The sequence below is a fragment of the Ursus arctos genome, unplaced genomic scaffold, assembly GCF_023065955.2.
Source record: "Ursus arctos isolate Adak ecotype North America unplaced genomic scaffold, UrsArc2.0 scaffold_32, whole genome shotgun sequence".
In the NCBI taxonomy this organism is placed as follows: domain Eukaryota; kingdom Metazoa; phylum Chordata; class Mammalia; order Carnivora; family Ursidae; genus Ursus; species Ursus arctos.
Window position 1 is genome coordinate 24,652,976 of NW_026623008.1, and position 19,805 is coordinate 24,672,780.

The window sequence follows — 19,805 nt, forward strand, 5'->3', positions numbered from 1 at the left end:
ATACCGTGTTGCCGAGAGGAACTGTCTGGGAATGCAAGTGAAGTCTGCACTTACGGACACAGTCGGGTGGGGTTCCGCTCCAGGTCAGGTTGGGGAGGCAGGTCCTGGTGGTGGAGCCCTGAAGCAGGTAACCTTTCTGGCAACGGAAGAGCACTGTGCTTCCAACCTGTGGGGAGGACAGAAGCTTCCTTCATCTCTTTCTATCCAGCGATGCTTCATACCCTGTCTCTCTTTTTTTTTAATATTTTATTTATTTATTCGACAGAGACAGAGACAGCCAGCGAGAGAGGGAACACAAGCAGGGGGAGTGGGAGAGGAAGAAGCAGGCTCCCAGCGGAGGAGCCTGATGTGGGGCTCGATCCCACAACGCCGGGATCACGCCCTGAGCCGAAGGCAGACGCTTAACCGCTGTGCCACCCAGGCGCCCCCATACCCTGTCTGTTGACTACTCACTTTCCCATCACCCAGCTCCTACCCACACCCTTGCCTGCACCTGCAACATCCTTCGTCCACTTCTCTGCCTGGTTAAATAGTATTTACCCTTGGAGGCAGCCATTCTGCCTCTTCCACCAGCCCTTACCCAAGCCCCGGAGCCAGAGCAATGCTCTTAGACGTAGCATGCTCTGCTGTGGCGGACAGATGCCTGACTCAGAATCAGAAGACCCTGGTCTGAGGTCCAGCTTCTACATTTGCTCACTGGGTGACAGTCTGCCGGGAACTCGAAGTCTGAGTCTTCCGGCGCCGAGCGTGGGACCGCCAGCCCTGCCACGCCTACAGCGCAGTGTTGTGACACTGAAATGCGGTGATGGATTTGAAAGCATTTTATAAAATGGGAAGCACTGCACAACACACAATCCTGACTTGTGTGTGTCTCTTCTACGAATCTGCACATTCCTTAGGAAGGGAGACTTGTCCTCTTTATAGATCGCTCTGCTGTAGAGCCTGACACTTGCTTAGTGAGCATCTGTTGGCAGAATTACCGCCCTGCTGCCATCTCTGCCTCTGCTCAGTTGTCCCCCCACCCCCACCCCATCCACCAGCCTTCACTGTCCCATGCGACACCCCTGCAACCACGGGCTCCATCTCTCCCTCTGCTCTCTGCCCTCTTCCTAAGCTGCAACTCGGATGTCCTGTTTCCCAGCTCAGAACACTCATGTGTCCCTAGTTCCTATGGGACCAAAACTCCAATGCCAAGTGAAACTCTCGGCTTCCACTCCCTTGCTCCAGGCCTGACCGCTTCGTCTGGAATTTCATCCTCTCATTCAGCAGCCGCACCTCTGTCCGTCCAGGTGTGCAGATCAAAACCTTCAAGTCAGTCTTGATTCTTCCCTTTGCTTCAACCCCTCCCTCCAATCCATCAGCGAGTCCTCTTGGTTCTGCCTCCACAGTCCATCCTGACCCCTTCACCTCTCTCCGTGTCACCGTCACTACCACACCCTCCCCTGAGCCACAACAGTGTCCTACTGGTCTGGGGGCCTCTGTCCTAAACACCCATTATTCACTCTCTCTGCAGCATTCAAATGATGGATTAGAGTCCCCTTCAAATGGTTTCCTGTGTCATTGAGAATAAAATCCAAAATGCTTACCATGGCCTCAAGGGCCGTAGGTGACCTGGCCCATTGCTTTCTCTTTTTAAAAATATTATGTGATATTGGATGCATGCAAAAGAATATATGGAAAGTACATGGAAATGAATTATTATAAGAAACTGGACACATTAAGTTGAGCCCAGCACTCCAGGGCTAGAATGCTAGCAGTGGAGTTATCACTCTCTGCGTCCTCCTTCCCTGCCCCGTTCCTCGGCTCCCCCTTAGCGGTAACCACTATCTTGAATTTTGTGTTTTTAATTTCCTTGCATTGTTAAAAAATCATACTATCACACATATGCACATACATCTCTAATCATATGCCCTTCCTAGTTTAACCTTCATAGAAGTAGCATGTTTCTACAGATGTTCTAAGATTCGCCCATGTAGTGCAGAGCTGTCCTGCCCTCATTCTCACTGCTGCGACTTTACAATTCTTTTCAGATCTTGGTAACATGTGCAAGGGTATCTTTGGGGTTAGTTTCCAGGAATGGAGGCTTTGGGGTCTAGGATGTGTGAATATTTAACTTTACAAGGCAGTGCCCAGTTGTTTTCAAACCTCGCCTCGCTCTCTGGCTACATGTCCTCCTCTCACACCACTCTAGACTCGCTGGCTCGCCTGCTTTCCCCTCCTCCAACCTGCTAAGTGCTCCCCCCCTTTGGTGCCCCTTTGCACTGGCTGCTCCCTCTGCCAGGGATGGCCACCCAGCTTAGCGCAGGGCTGGCTCTTCTCAACCCGGAGGCCACAGCTCAACTTCCCTCACCACGCTTCCTACAATAGCAGCCCACCCCGTCACAGCCCCCTGGTACTAGATGGTGGGCAGGGCTTATTGCTCTCAGAAGTTATCCTGTTTACTGTCACCAGCCAGGACCTGCTTAGAATGGGCACCTAGCCTGTCTTGTTCCCACTGTATTCCTGGCACCTAGAAAGTTTATGGCGGTAAATATTTGTTACACGAACACAGATTGAGTGAGCAAGTCACATTCCTTGGCTGGGTCTCAACGTGCCAGTTCTCCTGGGCGCATCTCAGGCTCCAGGTAGTTGTGCTGTCGTGACCACACCCACACTTTACTGCTTCCTGTTCTCCGTTCCGAGGGTCCCACCCAAGGCTGTCCAAATCCCTTCCTCGTCCTGAAGCTCTTTCTGAGATGTGTCCATGCAGCCTGCCGCCCGTGGCACCTGCTTGTTCCTGCCGCTTTGAGCCCTGTGTCTACGGGAAGCGCGTAGGTGCCATGCGGACAGAAGGTTGTCTGTCTCACTCATTCCTGTCTTTCCACAACTGACCGCCCTGACCACAGGGGGCTGCTGGGGAGTGTGTGTGTCACTATGTGAGAATCTCTTCTGCCTCAGTTTCTTGGATTGCTGTCAGTGCCTCTGTTTCTGCAGTGTGCTCCCGTGTGGCATGGTTCAAAGACTCAGCACACTTTCTGTCTCCAGCTCCCAAGGTCTTGTTCCCCCCGGGTGCTGTCCCAAGGAAGATCCCTGAGTCCTCTGAGGCTGACAGTGCTGGGAAGGGACTGGGGCAGGAAGGCCTGATACTGGCTGACCTCATTACCTGGTATCCCTGGGAATTGTTCTGTATCCCGAACTGCGGCATGCCCGGGTCTGCACACATGGTCAGTGTCGGGTCTAGATTGCAAAACAGGGAAATAGACCACACGGTCAGTGAAGCTCTCATCGCCTCCACTACACTCTGGCAGGTGTAGGAGGCAAAAACGGAGCCACATCCTGCCTCCCCCACCTGTTAGTATCTCCATCCGAGTCATACCCCTGGGCTGACTATGTGATTCCTGGCAGCACATTCACTGGCCCTTTCAATTTCACACTCTGCTCTAAAAATCTCGGGCCTGCAAGGATGCCCACCAGCTGGGATGCTCTTCCCCAGACCACCTCTCACCTATGCAGCTGGGCTGGGTGCCACTCCATGTCCCATCTGACTGGCAAAATCTTCGAGGAGAGCCCACTAGCACCAGAGGGGGCTGGCAGGAGAAGGAGACGGATGACCTGTAGGAGAAGCCTCGGTCCTCTCTCCTCCCACGGGCTGGGACACCAGGATCTCCGCAGAACACGGCTGGGAAGACGAAGGGAGAAAGGCAGGTCCGAGTTGCTTTCTAGAGCCCCGTCTGCCACCCCAGGCTGGCTTTCCTCCCAGTGCCACTTGAACTCTGCCAATGGGGGCAGCCCTGAGTCAATGGTCACACCGCCTCACACACCTGCTGTTGTGTGCGTCCTCTCCTTCCCATATTCAACATGCTTGTTATTAATCACCCAAGTAATGAAGCAACGTTATAGGAAGTTAAATTGGGAAAAAGTAAACTACAACTCACTACCCAAAACTTTTTTCCATTTTCATGCTCATTCCCTTCTAGTCTGCTCAGTTGTGTGTAAACTTGTGTGTGGCTACGAACCCAATGTCCCAGTGTTGTAAACCTTGCTTTGTTCACTTACTAGCCTGTAAACATTTTCCACTTTTATGACACCATGATCACTTATTGGCAGCATAATTTTGCCATGAGAGGTTGTACAGTAATTACAGTTCATCACAGCCTTTATATTAGGCATTTTTTATTATTATACCATTAGATGTGGCTCTTCTTTCCCTGGTAATGTTTTCTTATGGAGATTCTCTAGGAGTGGACTCAGTATGTGTAAGCATGTTTGTGGCTCTTGCTGTATACTGCCAAACGTCTTTCCAAAGGGTGTGCATTTATCCTGCAGTGGGTATGAATGTGCCCATTTCACTGAGGTCCTCAGGGAGATTCCCTAATGAATGATCACCGAATTTAAATCCTGTGACAGCAAACAGAATAAACACAGGCCCCTCTTCGGTCCCTTCCACTGCCTTACGTGTTTGCGCACATGGTTTCCTAAAAATGCTTACTTCCTTGGGACATTGCAGAGATAGGCCTGTGTTTTAAAGGGGGCTGACCGCAAATATGATTTTGATGCCTTGAAAATAAGCATAAAGGGATTCTACCTGTATTTTTATTCTTAGAACCAATATACTTTTAAACAGATCTCAAGACCAGAGATGGCGCGTTAGACAGCCGGTGGTGTGCGGTGTGGTGAGAGCAGGCCCACGGGGCCACCAGCACGCTTGGGTCGCGCTGGTCAGAAAGCACACGCGGCTCACACTGACTTCCCACAAACACTCGTGCAGCAGTTCTGCCAGAACAAACCAGCTGCCGTGGGGAGCGGTCGGATGGGGCCCCCACACTCCATGAATGTGCTCTACTTAAAAGAAAGAGCCTCATGCCAATCATGGTTTTGCAGTTCCGCTGACTGAAGCAGTCTAAAATGCAAAATTAAATTTTATGTCTACCCTTTTTTCCTATCTTAAAAGTTCTAGTGGTGATAACACGAGCTGTAAATTTGAGTAAGAATTTTAGAGAAAATTGTCTGGAAAAATGACTGTTTTCAGATTAGACTTTGTCACTAACTCACTAGGTCAGGTCCTTTTTCTGAGCCACATCTTCCCCACCAGCCACCCGAGAAGGGACTTGTGCCCGCCTTCCAGGTTGTCTCCTTGTGAGAATCCGATGTGACCATGTGTGCAAACGTCCCTGGAGGAGGCAGCACAAAGCCTGTGAAATGCAAAATGTTATCTGTTGATGAACTGACATGCTGTGGCTCCCAGCGGATGAGTTCACAGAATAAAATGGAAGCAGGCTAGTATCCAAAAATCTAAGAAGAACTTATCAAACTCAACACCCAAAAAACAAAAAAATCCAGTCAAGAAATAGGCAGAAGACATGAACAGACATTTCTCCAAAGAACAGACACGTGAAGAAATGTTCAACGTCACTTGGCATCAGGGAAATGCAAATCAAAACCACAGTGAGATACCACGTCACAACGGTCAGAATGGCTAAAATTAACAACTCAGGAAACAACAGATGTTGGTAAGGATGCGGAGAAAGGGAAACCCTGCTGGTGGGAATGCAAGCTGGTGCAGCCACTCTGGAAAATAGTACGGAGTTTCCTCAAAAAGTTAAAAATAGAGCTGCCTACAACCCAGCAATTGCACTAACTAGCTATTTCTCCAAAGGACACAAACATAGTGGTCCAAGGGGGCATCTGCACCCCAATGTTTACAGCAGCAATGTTCACAAGAGCCAAACTGTGGAAAGAAACAAATGAACATAAGGGAAGGGAAGGAAAAATAAAATAAGGTGAAAACAGAGGGGGAGGCAAACCATAAGAGACTCTTATTCACAGGAAATAAACTGAGGGCTGCTAGAGGGGAAGGGGATGGGAGAATGGGGTAACTGAGTGATAGACATTAAGGAGGGCACGTGATGTAATGAGCACTGGGTATTATATAAGACTGATGAATCATTAAATTCTATGTATGAAACTAATAAGAAAAAGTCTGAAAAAAAGATGCATTCTAAAAAAAAGAAAGAAAGAAAGGAAAAAAGAAAATGGAAGCAGGACCAGCAGGTTATGCTGGTGGAAGCCTCTATGGGAACTGGGGTGCCTAGACTAACTAATCAGAACTCGGTTAAAGGCTAACTTGATCAGAAGTCACCAAATCTAGGAAGAGGAAGCTCAATGAACAAGAAGTACAGATGGATGACAAAGAAAGAGCAGCTCATGGGGCGCCTGGGTGGCTCAGTTGTCAAGCATCTGCCTTCGGCTCGGAGCCTGATCCCAGGGTCCTGGGATCGAGCCCCACATCAGGTTCCCTGCTCTGCTAGGAGCCTGCTTCTCCCTCTCCCACTCCCCCGCTTGTGCTCCCTCGCTTGCTGTCTCTCTCTCTGTCAAATAAATAAATAAATAAAATCTTTAAAAGAAAAAAAAAGAAAGAGCAGCTCCATCTTGCTGAGAAGAAATGTGATGCCAATTTAAAACAATGATACCTTTTTAAGCTTCTTGGGCTGGTAAATATTAAAAGATATTGGCAAAATCCATCGTTAATGAGGAAGTGAGTCAAGAAATAGTCTCAGAAACTGCTGGTGGGAGTGTGAGTTGGGACTCTTTCTAGAAGAGTTTGGCACCATGGGTCAAGATGTATAGCGTGCATGCCCGTCGGCTCAGCATTTTGTCTCTCCTAGGACTTTAACGTAAGAGTAAAGAAATGTTATCCTCAAGAACATTTATTGCAGGACTGCTTCTAACGTGATTAAACTGGAGAAACCTAAATTCATCACCAGTAGGAGAAGATTAAACAGGTTGTGGTAGCTACCGTAAGGAAGTCTTTTAAGCTATTAAAAATGATGATGTGTAGATCAGTATGGATTGATGGAGAAAGGTGGTGATGGCCTATCAGTGAAGACAAGTCACAGACTAGTCTGCACACCATGATTTAATACCACTTGCAGAAAATCATTCACCTCTATGTCCAAAGCATTCTGGTCGGCGTGGAAGCACGGTTAAGAGCTTAACCCTGGTTATCTTCGGGAAGCCAGAGTTCAGATGACCATTATGTTCTTCTTTGTATTTTCAGAGACATTTACATTTTTTTAATGATGACCATAATTCATTGTTCAAAAGCAATTTAGCTATTTCTCAAGAAGAAAAGCAGGGTTTCTGAGTCCAGACACAACCCTGAGACTTGCTACCTTCCTAATGTTTCCCCAGAGGTGGGCAAAGGCCTGAGGGGCTGACCGTGCACCAAAGGCTGCCTTTCCTGCGTCCACGTTTGAGCTGCTGGTCCCAGTTCCTGCTGAAATTTTCCAAATTGAAGCAAATTTTCAGAGGTACCCAAACAATACGTTGGGTTGAATCATGAATACGTTGATAGCTTTCTACAGAATTAGATAAATGCCTAGAAAGAAAAAATATAGGTCTACTATTTGTGCAAAGCACGGGCACTGAGAAAATCTTCCAGAGTACAAGTATGACAAGAATAAGTGAGGAAGTGAGCTCTGGGATGGACTTGGACTCTTGGGGACACAATTAGGCCAGGTGGATAAGAAATAAACTCTTTCACCAAAAAATCATGTGCGCCCCAGGAATCTTTTCTCTGTAGGCTGTTTTCCATTAAGTCAGGCACATTTTCAGCACGGGCCCCTTCCAGATCTTTGGGAACTGTCCCACCCAGTGAACAACCTTTCATGTTAAGAAACACCTCCCTTATCTCTGGCTTAATTTCTTTCCAGTGTGACTCCACCTGGTGTCCAGGGCTCAGTGGGATATTCTCATTATTTTCCTTTAAACTCCCTTTAAGAGTGTCTTTGGTAAAGCCCCTCCCTGATTATGGGGGAGGGTATTACCTATTTTAGGCCTTCCAGTAGCAGAGCTCTGAGGAGGGAAGGGGAAGGAGCCAGCAGATAGGATGCACAAAGGCCCTGTTCATAAGCAAACTTACGGAAACACTGAGGCAACTCTCCAGTCCAGGATCCATTCCCCTCACAGGTGAGCACCGCAGGCAGGGACAACTGGTACCCCTCCAGGCAGGCATACGTCACGCTTGAGCCCCACATGAAGTCGGATCCCAGCACTTTCCCATTGGGGATTAGCTGAGGTGGCTTGCATATGATAGCTGGGGGAGGGGGAGACCAAAGCACGCTGAGTTCGGGTACCATCCTAGGACACGAGGCCCCACTCCGAGCACTGATGTCCCTGGCGACCCTGCACCTGCTGGGGGTCTGGGCTAAGCAGGGAGAATCGGGAATGCCCCCTCTTAGTTTGGGAGCTGGGTCCTTTTGCATTTTATGATGCCCTCAAGTGAGACAACCCACTCCTCTGTCTGCACAGGCTTTCCCTTGATGCTCAAAGCCCAGGCCTTGCCTTACCTCCCTCCTTGCAGATGTTCAGGGCGCAGTCCTCACCTCACACCCTCCATGACAAGATGCTATTGGGCTCTGCCTCATCACCTCCCTCCCTGCTACCTGTTCAAGGCCCACGTCTCACTTTTGTATCTTCTTTGGCCCTGTGTCCACAAGTGCAGTCCTTAGACACACCTTTGCACACTGGCTTGGTACCATTCCATGTCCGGTCCTTGGTGCAGCTCAGCACAGACACCCTATGTGACTCCATCATGTAGCCAGGGACGCACTGAAACGTCACCGTTTTGTTGTACCTGAAGTCATTGCCCAGCCGAAGGCCATTGGCTGGAATCCCAGGGTCGCCACAGTTTATGACTAGGAAAAGGGAGATAAAGCATTGTTCACTCTTGGTACAGACCTCATTTCTCCCCAGCATTCCAGTGCCTTCTCTAGCATTCCCTGCATATGTCCAGGAGGGAAGAGACTCCAGGTTGGGCACTGCCCTTCCTAAAGTCCCTCTGGCCAAGTCTCTCTGCAAAGGCCCTCCCACATCCCCACTGTCTTGGCCCCCACCCTCCTTATGCCCTCCAGCAACCTGGGTTATGAAGACCATCCTTATTCAAAGCCCACTCCTCTCGGAGGAAGTATCCAGAGGGCTTAGTTCCTAAACGAGGCTGGGACTCCGAGAGGGAAGTTTTCAGACTGAAGAGCCCGTGCTATGGGACCTCATAAGACAATTTGTCCACCGAGGGGCGCATGCTACTACCTGCTGTTCTGCCGAGGAGGCCTCTGCAGGGCCAGCGGCTTAGAAGCAGGGTCTTGTAACCCTGCAATGGTCCTACCCTTGTTAGGGTATCGAGGGGGGAGGGGTGTGGTGAGCTCTGGCCTTGGAACAGAAGTGAACTTGACGTGGGATTTAGATGGAGCCCTGATGTCACAGGCGAGGGCTTGGAAAGGGACCGTGTTGTTAGATTCCTTTATCTTATCATTTCCCTCCACCTGAGACTCACAGTGACTTACTTCCCAAGGAAAAAGGCCTCGGGCTGCCCCTGAGAGAAACAGGAAAGGGGAGCAGTGGGGCTATACGAGGCTTGGGGGCCAGGCTGAGGGTGGGTGGGGGATGGGTCCAAGGCTGAGAGGAACCCACAAAGATGGTGGATGGCAGTAGCTTTAAAGAGGGAGAATCAGGCTGAGCAGGGGGAGTTTGCCGTAAAAGAGAACAAGAAAGCCCAGAGAACTGGTGAGAGCCTGAGGAATAGCAAATATATATATTCCCAACCTCTCTGAGCCTCAATCATCTCATATGTCAAGTGGGCTGTGGTGGGAATCCAATGACATAAATGCCAATCAAATCAAACACTTAGCTTAGTGGTGGTCACACAGTATGTGCTCAATAAACAGACCCTGTCACTCGGGGCCGAGTCCCCCCAGGGCGGCCAGCCTTCCCGGTCTCCCACAGACAGCCTTCTTTGGCGTGGAGGAGCCCGATCACCTTGGCCACACTTGGCACAGAGCCCAGAGGGCCTGGGCTCTCACCTATGCACTCCGGGTCACTGCCTGTCCAGGTGCCGTTGACCGAGCAGTGTCGGCTGAGCAGGCCCGTGGCGTAGTAGCCTTCCCGGCACTCGTAGACGATGGAGCTGGAGAAGCCCAGGCCGTCACTGAACGTGACTCGGGCGTTGCTTGGAGTCCCGGGGTTCCCACAAGAGATCACTAGGAAGCCAGAGGAGCACATTATTCACCAGAACAAGGGTGGGCATCAGCCGGGGGGCTGAGAACAGCCCAGAGGGCAAACTGCAGCCTACGTCAGGACCCTATGGATTGAAATACCTCTCAGGCTGCTTTCTCGTCTGGGCATCTCACCTTCAGAGGGAAGGAGAGATCTGATTTGTGTTTCTTTTGACACCTTGGATACTTGTTTAACAGACTCTTCCCTTAAACTAAACTCCAAGAGGGCGAGGTGCCTCCGTCTCGGCACTGTTGCGTCCCCAGTACCTACCACAGTAATTGGCACATAGTTGTTGAAGCTGTATGGGAAATAAGTGAATAAACGGGGCTAAACTTAGTTGCTTCTGGTTTCTTCTCCTCTTAGGTGAGGGTGGGGAATACGTTCATCTCTGGATTACTAATGAGCATGAATGAGGACTATCTGTTGACCACCATCCTTGAGGCCAAGGGTTCCAAAGGGGCCGTGGATTTTGTCTGCGAGCGTGAGGGCAGGTGCTTGGGAGCAGGAAAATGGGGGAAGAGCAGCCAGGGTGGCCAAAGGGGAAAAGCAGAATGGTCACATACATTACCTCCACACTCAGGCTGCGTGCCGCTCCACGAGCCGTTGGCTTGACAGGTCCGCTCAGACGATCCCCGGAGCGTGTGGCCAGCTTCACAGCTGAAGCGCATCAGGCTGCCTGGGGCAAAGCTATCCCCCAAACGGATGCCATGTGCTGGGGTCCCCGGGTCACCACAGATTCCCATGCTGGCTCCTATGGACCAGAACCAAACAAACCCTGTTGTTTCAGCATGGAACAGCTGGCAGTCGGGAACTCAGAGAGATATTGGGCCATTGCTAAGGGGAGACATTGGGTCCCAGGAATAAGGGGGGTGGAAACTGACTGTGTGTCTTGCCCCAGTTAGTTGGACTTTACTACCTGCCTTACTACCTAGAGGTCAGAGAATACAAAGGTCGGAGGTCTGGTTGAGTCACTGGGGACTGCACAGCAAGGGAAGAAAGCAGAGGGAAGGCTCTGTGGTGGAGATCAGGCCTTTGCTCCCTGGCCAGTGCCAATGTGGGATGTCAGTGGTCTAAGCTGGCCACATCTCCTTCTTCCCTTTACCTCTTCTCCACAATATCTGCTATTCCTTGCCCTCTCTGTCCCGGTTCCAGCATCTTAACTCACAAGCCCAGCATTCTCTTGCCCTGACTATTGTGAGAGTCTCCTAATGTCCCTACCTCCTAAACCCTCCCTGTAACCCATCTTCTACTTTATCCTCAAACCTTGACAATGAACAACCACCAGCCATCTGATCTTGTTTCTTTCCTACTGAAACATCTCCACTGGCTTCCCGTAGCCTATGGGTTAAAGTCTAAACTCCTTAGTGTACTTTTGTCTTCTCAACAGCTTGAATCTGGATCCTGGGCCTTTAACTGAGGATTCCCTATTCACCAGTATGTAAGACAGGTGAAGTCTAGGTGAAATGTTTTGGATTCTCTCATTCCATTCTTTCTTTGCCCCTTGCCTCCTGCTACATTTCTGCAGTCATCTGTGTCCTGATATCGTACAGATCCACCCAACAGGTGGAGGAGGGTAGAAAATAGGAGACAAAACCAAAAGGTCTAGGCTTGTGGGAGCTAGCACCCCTCATAATACAGAGATGTAAAGGAGACATCATAAGATCAGTCTAGGCCATGGGAAGCATGAAGAAGGAAGAGGAAAATGAAGGAATAAATGCCAACTTCACGAGAAGATAGGGTGCCATCTGATGTGGCACTATCTCCTTAGGAACCCACACGTGTGGGCATCGAATGATAATGTCTGAGTAAGCACATTTAGTTCGTTGGTGCAATTAAATGTGTAAGTCATGTATACCCCACTGTTTACTATTTCTGTCTCTTCTTCTTGATCATGGAATGATTTCCTTTTCTCATTTAGTCTCAGACTGTGAGAATACTATAGGATCCTGTGTTGCTCTCCACCAAGGAAGGAGGATTCATTCAACCTTCAACTCAAACATTTGGAAAAAGAGGGCCCATCAGACTTGGCCGGATTTTCTTCTCTCTTGGAGTTTTCCAGGGTGTAGCTGATGCAACAGGCTGCACTGGGTCCCCCTGAAGGAGCTCTGATGGTGAGTACACAAACTCCCACACAGGCTAGAGGACCTCTGCTGGAGCTGCACTACTGAACAACAGGCCTGAGGGTGGAGGTCGCCAGTCCTGGGAGCTTATTCTGACAGACTGGTCCTCGCTGTAGTGTTTGGGGCTCTCTTTTGGTGATAAAAGCAAGTCTGAGACAGAATATTGAACCACGGGGGCACATGGTAACTGTTGGCCCTCTACTGAGCTGTATCAGCAAATGGTGACATTGCAGAGGTGGACAACGAACAACCTGAAGCATGTCTCAAATGCTAGAAATCTCTGCATGTTCTGATGGCCCACGCACTTAGACCCTGTCACGCATCATCTATGTGCATGGCCATACAGAAGGAGGCTCAGAAATGTGAGCCTGGATTTCTGAGTGCATATTTCTTAGGACTGGCAGGCGATGGTGTTGCAAACGATGATATCTGTAAGTTTCAGGAAGGAGGAATTATATTCTACTCATAAGAGCACATCTAGTGTTACTTCCTAATCACTTATTCTTCACCTCTCTCAGTTTCGCATCTAAAGCATTTAAGATTCATTCATTCCTCAGCCTTAGCATTAATATAATCCCTTCTAATCCTGTCCTCAGAGGTCACCAGCAAAACTCTGCCCATGATTCTGGTCGCCGAGTGTCTGTCATCCTTGATGGATACATGGGAGAAGTGACTGCAAACTATTCTTCAGAATATTCAACACCAGGTATAAAATGGCTGAATGCAACGTATCCCATAATGAGTGGGGTCCTTGTCCTCTGAAGGTTCCTTTCTTGCTTTTCACTTTTTCATGCTTCCAGAGAGTCAGCTTCTTTCTAGCCTCCCTTAACTTTTGCTGTGACCAAAGAAGAGTCCTTTTTTTCACATGTAGGACTGGTATTTAGGAAGTCACAAAATTATGAAATCTCAGGGTTGTAAGGGTTTTGGAGGTTTTCTAGCTTAAGTTTTCTATCCCAGACAAGAATTGTTTCTGGGGTAGGTCATTTTTCAAGTAGGTTTTTTTCCCCAGCATCTTCTAACACAATTCCAGAGAAGGGAAATTACACTGTGGGAGAAAAGATTTTGGATTCCATGCCTTGGGCCAGGAGAATGGCTGTGTGGTTGGGGTATACATGTTAACAGGCAGGAGACGCTCAAGGCTTTCTTTCTGGCTTCTTTTTCCTGTACTCTGCACTGCCCTTTCCCATGCAGAACAAAGATCCCCAAGGTAGATGAAATAGGCTTTAAGAACACCACTGGCCCAATGTCCTAGAGAAGTGTCTAGAGGGAGAAACTATGTAAAGGGACAATTCACAGAAGACATCGGGCAAATGCGTGCTTATGCAGGTATTTGGATGGGAAATGCATGTCATTCCTCTTTGGAATGCCTTTTCCTCCTGGAACTTGCTCTGTGGATAAGTCAGGAGGCTTCCATATACAGGACTCTGTCTTCTCCATACCATCTTCCCCAAGTCACTTCCATCAGAAGTCCAAACAGAATGAAGTTAGGGGCCTGGCTAATAGGCTTTCTTCTAGTCTAGGCTGAAGGAGTCTCCATGGCTAATACATAGTCCCACCCAGTTCATGAAGGGAGTGATTAATGAGATTAATAAAGGTGAGGGGCCAAGTCCTGGGTGGTGATATAGAGTGATGTGTCTGAGATTGTCCTGGGCAGCCAGCAGTCCTTTGAAATAGTGGCCAGTATTTGAGCAATTTCTTCTTTCTGGGGAGACCTAACCAATATCTGGTTCAATATTCTGGCAGTGCCCTAAATTTTGGGAGACAGATTCTCTGGGAACTCAGACTGCAAGAAGAGCTACATGTCTTGTGGGTGAGGTCCCAAATCAAGGAGAAGCCGTGTATAATAGGAGGAGGTTGGGATTCTTACCTCTAGAGGGGGCCTGGCATGGGAAGGGATAGGGGTTAATATCAATGCCAAGGTGGGCTTGCTGAGAAACATAAAGCTACACGAGCAGTTGCCTTCTTGGGGTTGACACACCTTATGGGATCCCTTCTGGGGCCAGGCACACTCATCTCAAAGGAGACCAAGTTCAGGGGTACTAATTTTTGGGTTAGTGATTTCTGTCATTGGTGGGACAATTCAATTTCAAATATTTTGTTTTGTTAAGACATTATGAACTTCTGGTTTGGATAATATGGACATAAGAGCTTTGGCAGTTCCTTAAATTTGCTTTTTGGATAGCATCTGTTAGTGTCCTCATAGAGATTAATAGTAAAACAAATTTATTCATAGGAGAAAGCTGGGACTGGTGTATAAGGGCAGTAGGGGAGACCTGTATCCCACTAGGCAGCCTAGACATAAGACAAGTTGGGGAGGCAGTGATAAGAAAGAAAGGGAAGCAGGCTGGGACCTTGGAGTCCCAAACAGGGAAGGAAAGAACACAGGGGTGGGTTTGGACCTGGGCCCAACAAGGGGGAGGCTTGGACTCTTCCCAGAAACTTATGGAAACAAGTGTCTGGACAGGACTCTGGCCACAGGGGCACCTCACAAACTTGCATTCTCCCTAGTTTTGTAATCTCTGTGTTGTATGGGCTTGGCCAGAGAAGACCAAGGGAAGGAAGCTGGGCCCAGACCACCAAAGGCTGAAATCCGACTGGGGCCTCTGATAGCTGTGCTCTCTGCCTATGAGATGGGGGTCAAAAAGGTTGGCTTCCCTCCTCCCCATCTGTCACACTCACACCTTGGGAGCTTGTTCATCTCCCCCCAGTCAAAGGTTCCATTGGATCCTGCTCCCTCATGCCAGGCTCCATACCTGAGCAGTGGGGGAGTGAGCCAGTCCAGTGTCCATCCAGCCCACACATACGGGTGGCATTGCCGACCAGAGTCCTCTTGCCGATGCAACTGTAACGCACGACCGCTCCCACGGTAAAGCTGTCTCCGGACATCTGGGCATGAGGTGGAGAGCCTGGATGGCCACAGGACACCACTGTGGGGAAGAGCAAACATATCAGCAACTCCACAAAGGGATGGATCGTCATCACAGGAAACATGCTAGGCTTTCTGTAGTGACAGGCTGAGAAGAGGAGAAAGCCTGCGTGATCTATTGAAGTTTGCTTCCTGCTGGCACGCCTACCTGGCATCAGCAGACAATGCCTACCCACCTTGCCTTACATTTTCCGTATCTGTGAAATGCAGAGTAACACCTGTTGTTTTAAGAGTTAAGTGAGATAGGAAGTGGGAACCCGCTCAGCATGCAGAAGGTATGCAGTAATATGTTTCCTTTCTTCTTTGCCTCTTGTGCTCACCTCTCCCTATTTTCTCACTGTCGTAGGACATAGCCAAGGTGTCTCTGGCAGGAAGGTGGTACACGTAGCAAATATAAGACAGAATAGACAACTGTCATCCTAGGACAGTCTGCACCGGCTACAGGTTCCCATTAAGGGCCGATTCTAGTCTTTCCCCAACCGCATCTTACAGATGCCCACATCAATTGTCCCCAACTTGTCCCCTTCAGTCTGCAAGCTCCCTCTCCTAAAATACCAAATTGTAACTGAACACCAGTGTAAGATTAGGATGCCAGGTTATCTGAAGAAAAGGAAAGCCCTAGCTTGAGAAGATAAGCGCCCCATGTTCTCTGCAGCATTATACACAGTAGCCAAACAGCCAATAGCTTAGATGGAAGCTATCTAAGTGTCCACTGGCAAGCGAATGGATAAAGAAGATGTGGTGTATGTATACAATGGAATAGTATTCAGTCATAAAAGAATGACACCTTGCCATTGGTGGCAATATGAATGGACCCCAAGGGCATTATGCTAAGTGAAGTAAGTCATTCGGAGAAAGACAAATACCGTATGATCTCACTTATATGTGGAATCTAAAAAGAAACCCCAAACAATGGAGCTTTTAGATACAGAAAATAGACTGATGGTTGCCAGAGGCAGGGGACAGGATGTGGGCCAAATGGGTGAGGGGGGTCAAAAGGAACAAACATTAATAATGTTTGTCACAGGACAACTGTATTGCTGTATTGCATATTTGAGAGTTGCTGAGAGACTAGATCTTGAAAGTTCTCACTGCAAGAAACAAAAGTCTAAAGCTGTGTATGGTGATGGATGTTAATTAGACTTACTGTGATCATTTCACAATGTATACAAATATCAAACCGTTACGTTGTACGCCTAAAACTAATATTATGTTGTATGTCCATTATATCTCAATTAAAAAAGAAGGATGAGAATACCAGAACTGAGATGTACAGGATAGGGCAGGGCAATGCTCAACATCACTGGGTTTGCTTCCCGTTGTTTTTGCCACAGTCGATCCTGGGTTCTTTCATTTACTCAGTGCGTATTTATTGAGCGCCTATTATGTGTTAGGCACTGTTCTATGTTTGGGAGAATTTCTATGCTCTTACGGAAATTATATTCTAGTGCAGAAGACAGACTATACATAAAAAAAACAGGGAACTCTAGGGGGTGTTATGAAGAAAAATAAAGCTCCATCAGGAAAAAGGCATTCAGGGGTGGGCTGTGGGTGCTATTTCTGAGTAGGGTGGTTACGGAAGATCTCTCTGAGGAGGTGTCATTTGAACAGTGGTTTGAATGATCTAAAGAGGCCAGTCGTGTAAGATCTACAGGAAGAGCATTCTGTGAGCTTGGTGTGTTTGAGGAACAGCAAGACAGCCAAGGCTGCTGGAATGAACTGAGCAAGGAAAGCAGAGAGAAAGACGTGGATGAACAGGCTGCTGGAGCCAGATCATGGTATACAAATAGGATTTTATTATGAGAGTGATGGGACACCACTGGAGTGATGTGATTTGATTTATACTTTAACAAGACCATTCTGGCTATAGTGTAGAGAACATTTCAGAGTGTGGCGAGAAAGAGGGGGCTGTGGCAGTAGTTCAAGATGAGATAATAATGATTTGGATGGACTAAACCTTGGGCTATGGTAGAGATCCCTGTAGTCATTGCTTGTACCCAAAAAGGGTATAGCATGGATGATGACCCAGACTGGTGACCAAAGGGATAAAATGTGAGTTGGGCCAATGCTGTCCCTGATGATGGAATCTTGGCCAGGCACAGGGATGGCATGAATAGGTCTTGGCTATCTCCATTTCTCGCTGCGGTTTTAATGTGTCAGGTCATGTTCTAAGTGTCTATGGTATATTATCTGCAGAGACTACTGCTAACAATTCCTCCCATCAAGGCATGGAGCCTATTTTGCCTCCCCTTGAATCTGGGCTGGCCTTGTGACTTGCTTTGACCACTGGAATGTGGTGGAAATGACATTGGGTGGGTTGTGAATTAAGAGGCCAACCAAGCAGCTTCTGCCCTCATTTTCTTGTAGTGTAACTGCCACCACGTGAGGAAGTCTGTCTTAGACTACTGAATGATAAGAGATTACATGGGGTCAGGGGCCATGTGCCATGATGCCCCAGGCAACAGCTGGGACCAAGTTCCCTGACATGTGAGTGAGGCCATCTTGGATCTAGATCTAGATATAAAATATAGATATAAAACATATATCTATACCTATACCTATATCTGTATCTGTATAATCTCCTATTGGCTTTGTTCCTGTTTCTTTGGAGAGCTCAGACTAATATACCTGCTAAGCCTTGAATTCTAGACTTATATCATTGTAAGGAAATGCAAACAGTTGCTATTTTAAGGCACTAAGTTTTGAGATATTTGTTACACAGCAACGGATAACTGACTGGCTTCCCCCAGAGTGACTGATCCAAGAGAGCAAGCTGAGGTGGAAATGTCTTTCATGACCTAACTTTGTAAGTCACACACCACCACCGGGCACAGACCAACCCTGGCACAATACAGGAGGATACTACATAAATGCATGAATACCAGGAGGTGGGGTCATTGGAACCATCTTCAAGGCTGGCTGTCCTATCACTGTGTGAATATACCACATTTTTTTATCCACTTCCTGTTGAGGGACTTTTGGGTTGTTTCCTGTTTTGGGCTTTTATGAATAACATTGATAAGAACATTTTTGTTCATGTTTATTGATGTACACAGGTACACATATATGTTCTACTGATTTCTTTCTTTTTTTTATAATAATATTTTTTTATTGTATGATGTTAGTCACCATACAGTACATCCCTGGTTTTTGATGTAAAGTTCGATGATTCATTAGTTGCGTGTAACACCCAGTGCACCATGCAATACGTGCCCTCCTTACTACCCATCACCAGCCTATCCCAATCCCCCACCCTCCCTCCACTCTGAAGCCCTCAGTTTGTTTCTCAGAGTCCATAGTCTCTCATGCTTCATTCCCCCTTCTGATTACCCCCCTTTCTTTATCCCTTTCTTCTCCTACCGATCTTCCTAGTTCTTATGTTCCATAGATGAGAGAAACCATATGATAATTGTCTTTCTCTGCTTGACTTATTTCACTTAGCATTATCTCCTCCAGTGCCGTCCATATTGCAGCAAATGTTGAGAAATCATTCTTTTTGATAGCTGAGTAATATTCCATTGTATATATGGACCACATCTTCTTAATCCAGTCATCTCTTGAAGGGCATCTCAGCTCCTTCCACGATTTACTATTGTGGACAATGCTGCTATGAACACTGGGGTACATATGGCCCTTCTCTTCACTACGTCTGTAGCTTTGGGGTAAACACCCAGTAGTGCAATGGCTGGATTATAGGGTAGCTCAATTTTTAACTTTTTAAGTTCTACTGATTTCTGTGATTATAGTTGGCTGGTCGTTCTTTCGATGTTCTTACGTGGCTTTAAAATTTTTCTTTGGCTAATTTGACATAGAAAATGCAACAGTGTTGCATTATGGTATTGTCTAATAGTCTCCAAAAATGTACAGGCAACGCCTGAAATTACTTATTTGTCACTGGTTTTATCTAGGCCACGTGGGTATCTGTAAAATTAGCAACCAGAGTATACTCTATTGTTTTATTCTTTTCCTGTGGTTTGTCCTTTTAAAGGATGAAAAAGTCAACAATAAAAACGTTTGTGACAAAAGATGAAAAGATAAAAGATAAAATGGTCAATACCATTTGGCGGCTATAGGTAAGGAACAACAAGAAAAGGATGTAAGATAATAATAAAGAGGAACAACTTACATCCAGTGTGTATTTGCATAAAAATCAGAGAGGTGAAGAACACAGAGAAGGTGAATAATTGCTACTTCATTTCTCAATTTGTCAATATAAAAACATTTAAAAAGTGTTTTAGTGTTCATGCCCACGTCCAAATGGGATTTCTAGATCCTGCAGTGGCTGTTTAGTTTCTAACTGCAAATAATGGCACATATTGTGATGTGCACTGGGTGTTATACATAACAAATGAATCATTGAACACTACATAAAAAACTAATGATGTACTATACAGTGGTTAACTGAACATAATAAAAAAAATTCCCTTTAACTGCAAATAAGTTCAAATGTGTACATAAAAATAGGCAAGATAGATATTCAGCACTGTTAATAATAGCAGACTTTCTTGCCTTATACAGAATACATATATAACAGGGGATTGAGGAAAAAGTATAAAATTGTAATTAAGCAAAAAACAATAACAAAAATCAGAATTAATGGTTGGGTATGGGTTATGCTGAGTCCCACAGCAAAAGGAAAAGGACTTCATGCTGGTTCCTAGACCCCAAGTATGAGGGTTGTACTAATGGCTGGCCAGCCTCCAAGGCTTCCACTGTTTCCTAAAGCACAT

General features: G+C 47.2%; 1 protein-coding gene across 1 annotated transcript in view; it reads right to left on the reverse strand.

The window, feature by feature from the left end:
• Positions 1-19,805, reverse strand: part of CSMD2 (CUB and Sushi multiple domains 2) — a 513,762-nt gene that overhangs the window by 11,788 nt on the left and 482,169 nt on the right. Inside the window, 8 exon segments of the mRNA XM_057305507.1 lie at positions 55-166; positions 3,143-3,216; positions 3,485-3,658; positions 7,901-8,074; positions 8,496-8,675; positions 9,837-10,013; positions 10,598-10,780; positions 14,903-15,076. Of these exon segments, the coding sequence (XP_057161490.1) occupies positions 55-166; positions 3,143-3,216; positions 3,485-3,658; positions 7,901-8,074; positions 8,496-8,675; positions 9,837-10,013; positions 10,598-10,780; positions 14,903-15,076 (1,248 nt within the window).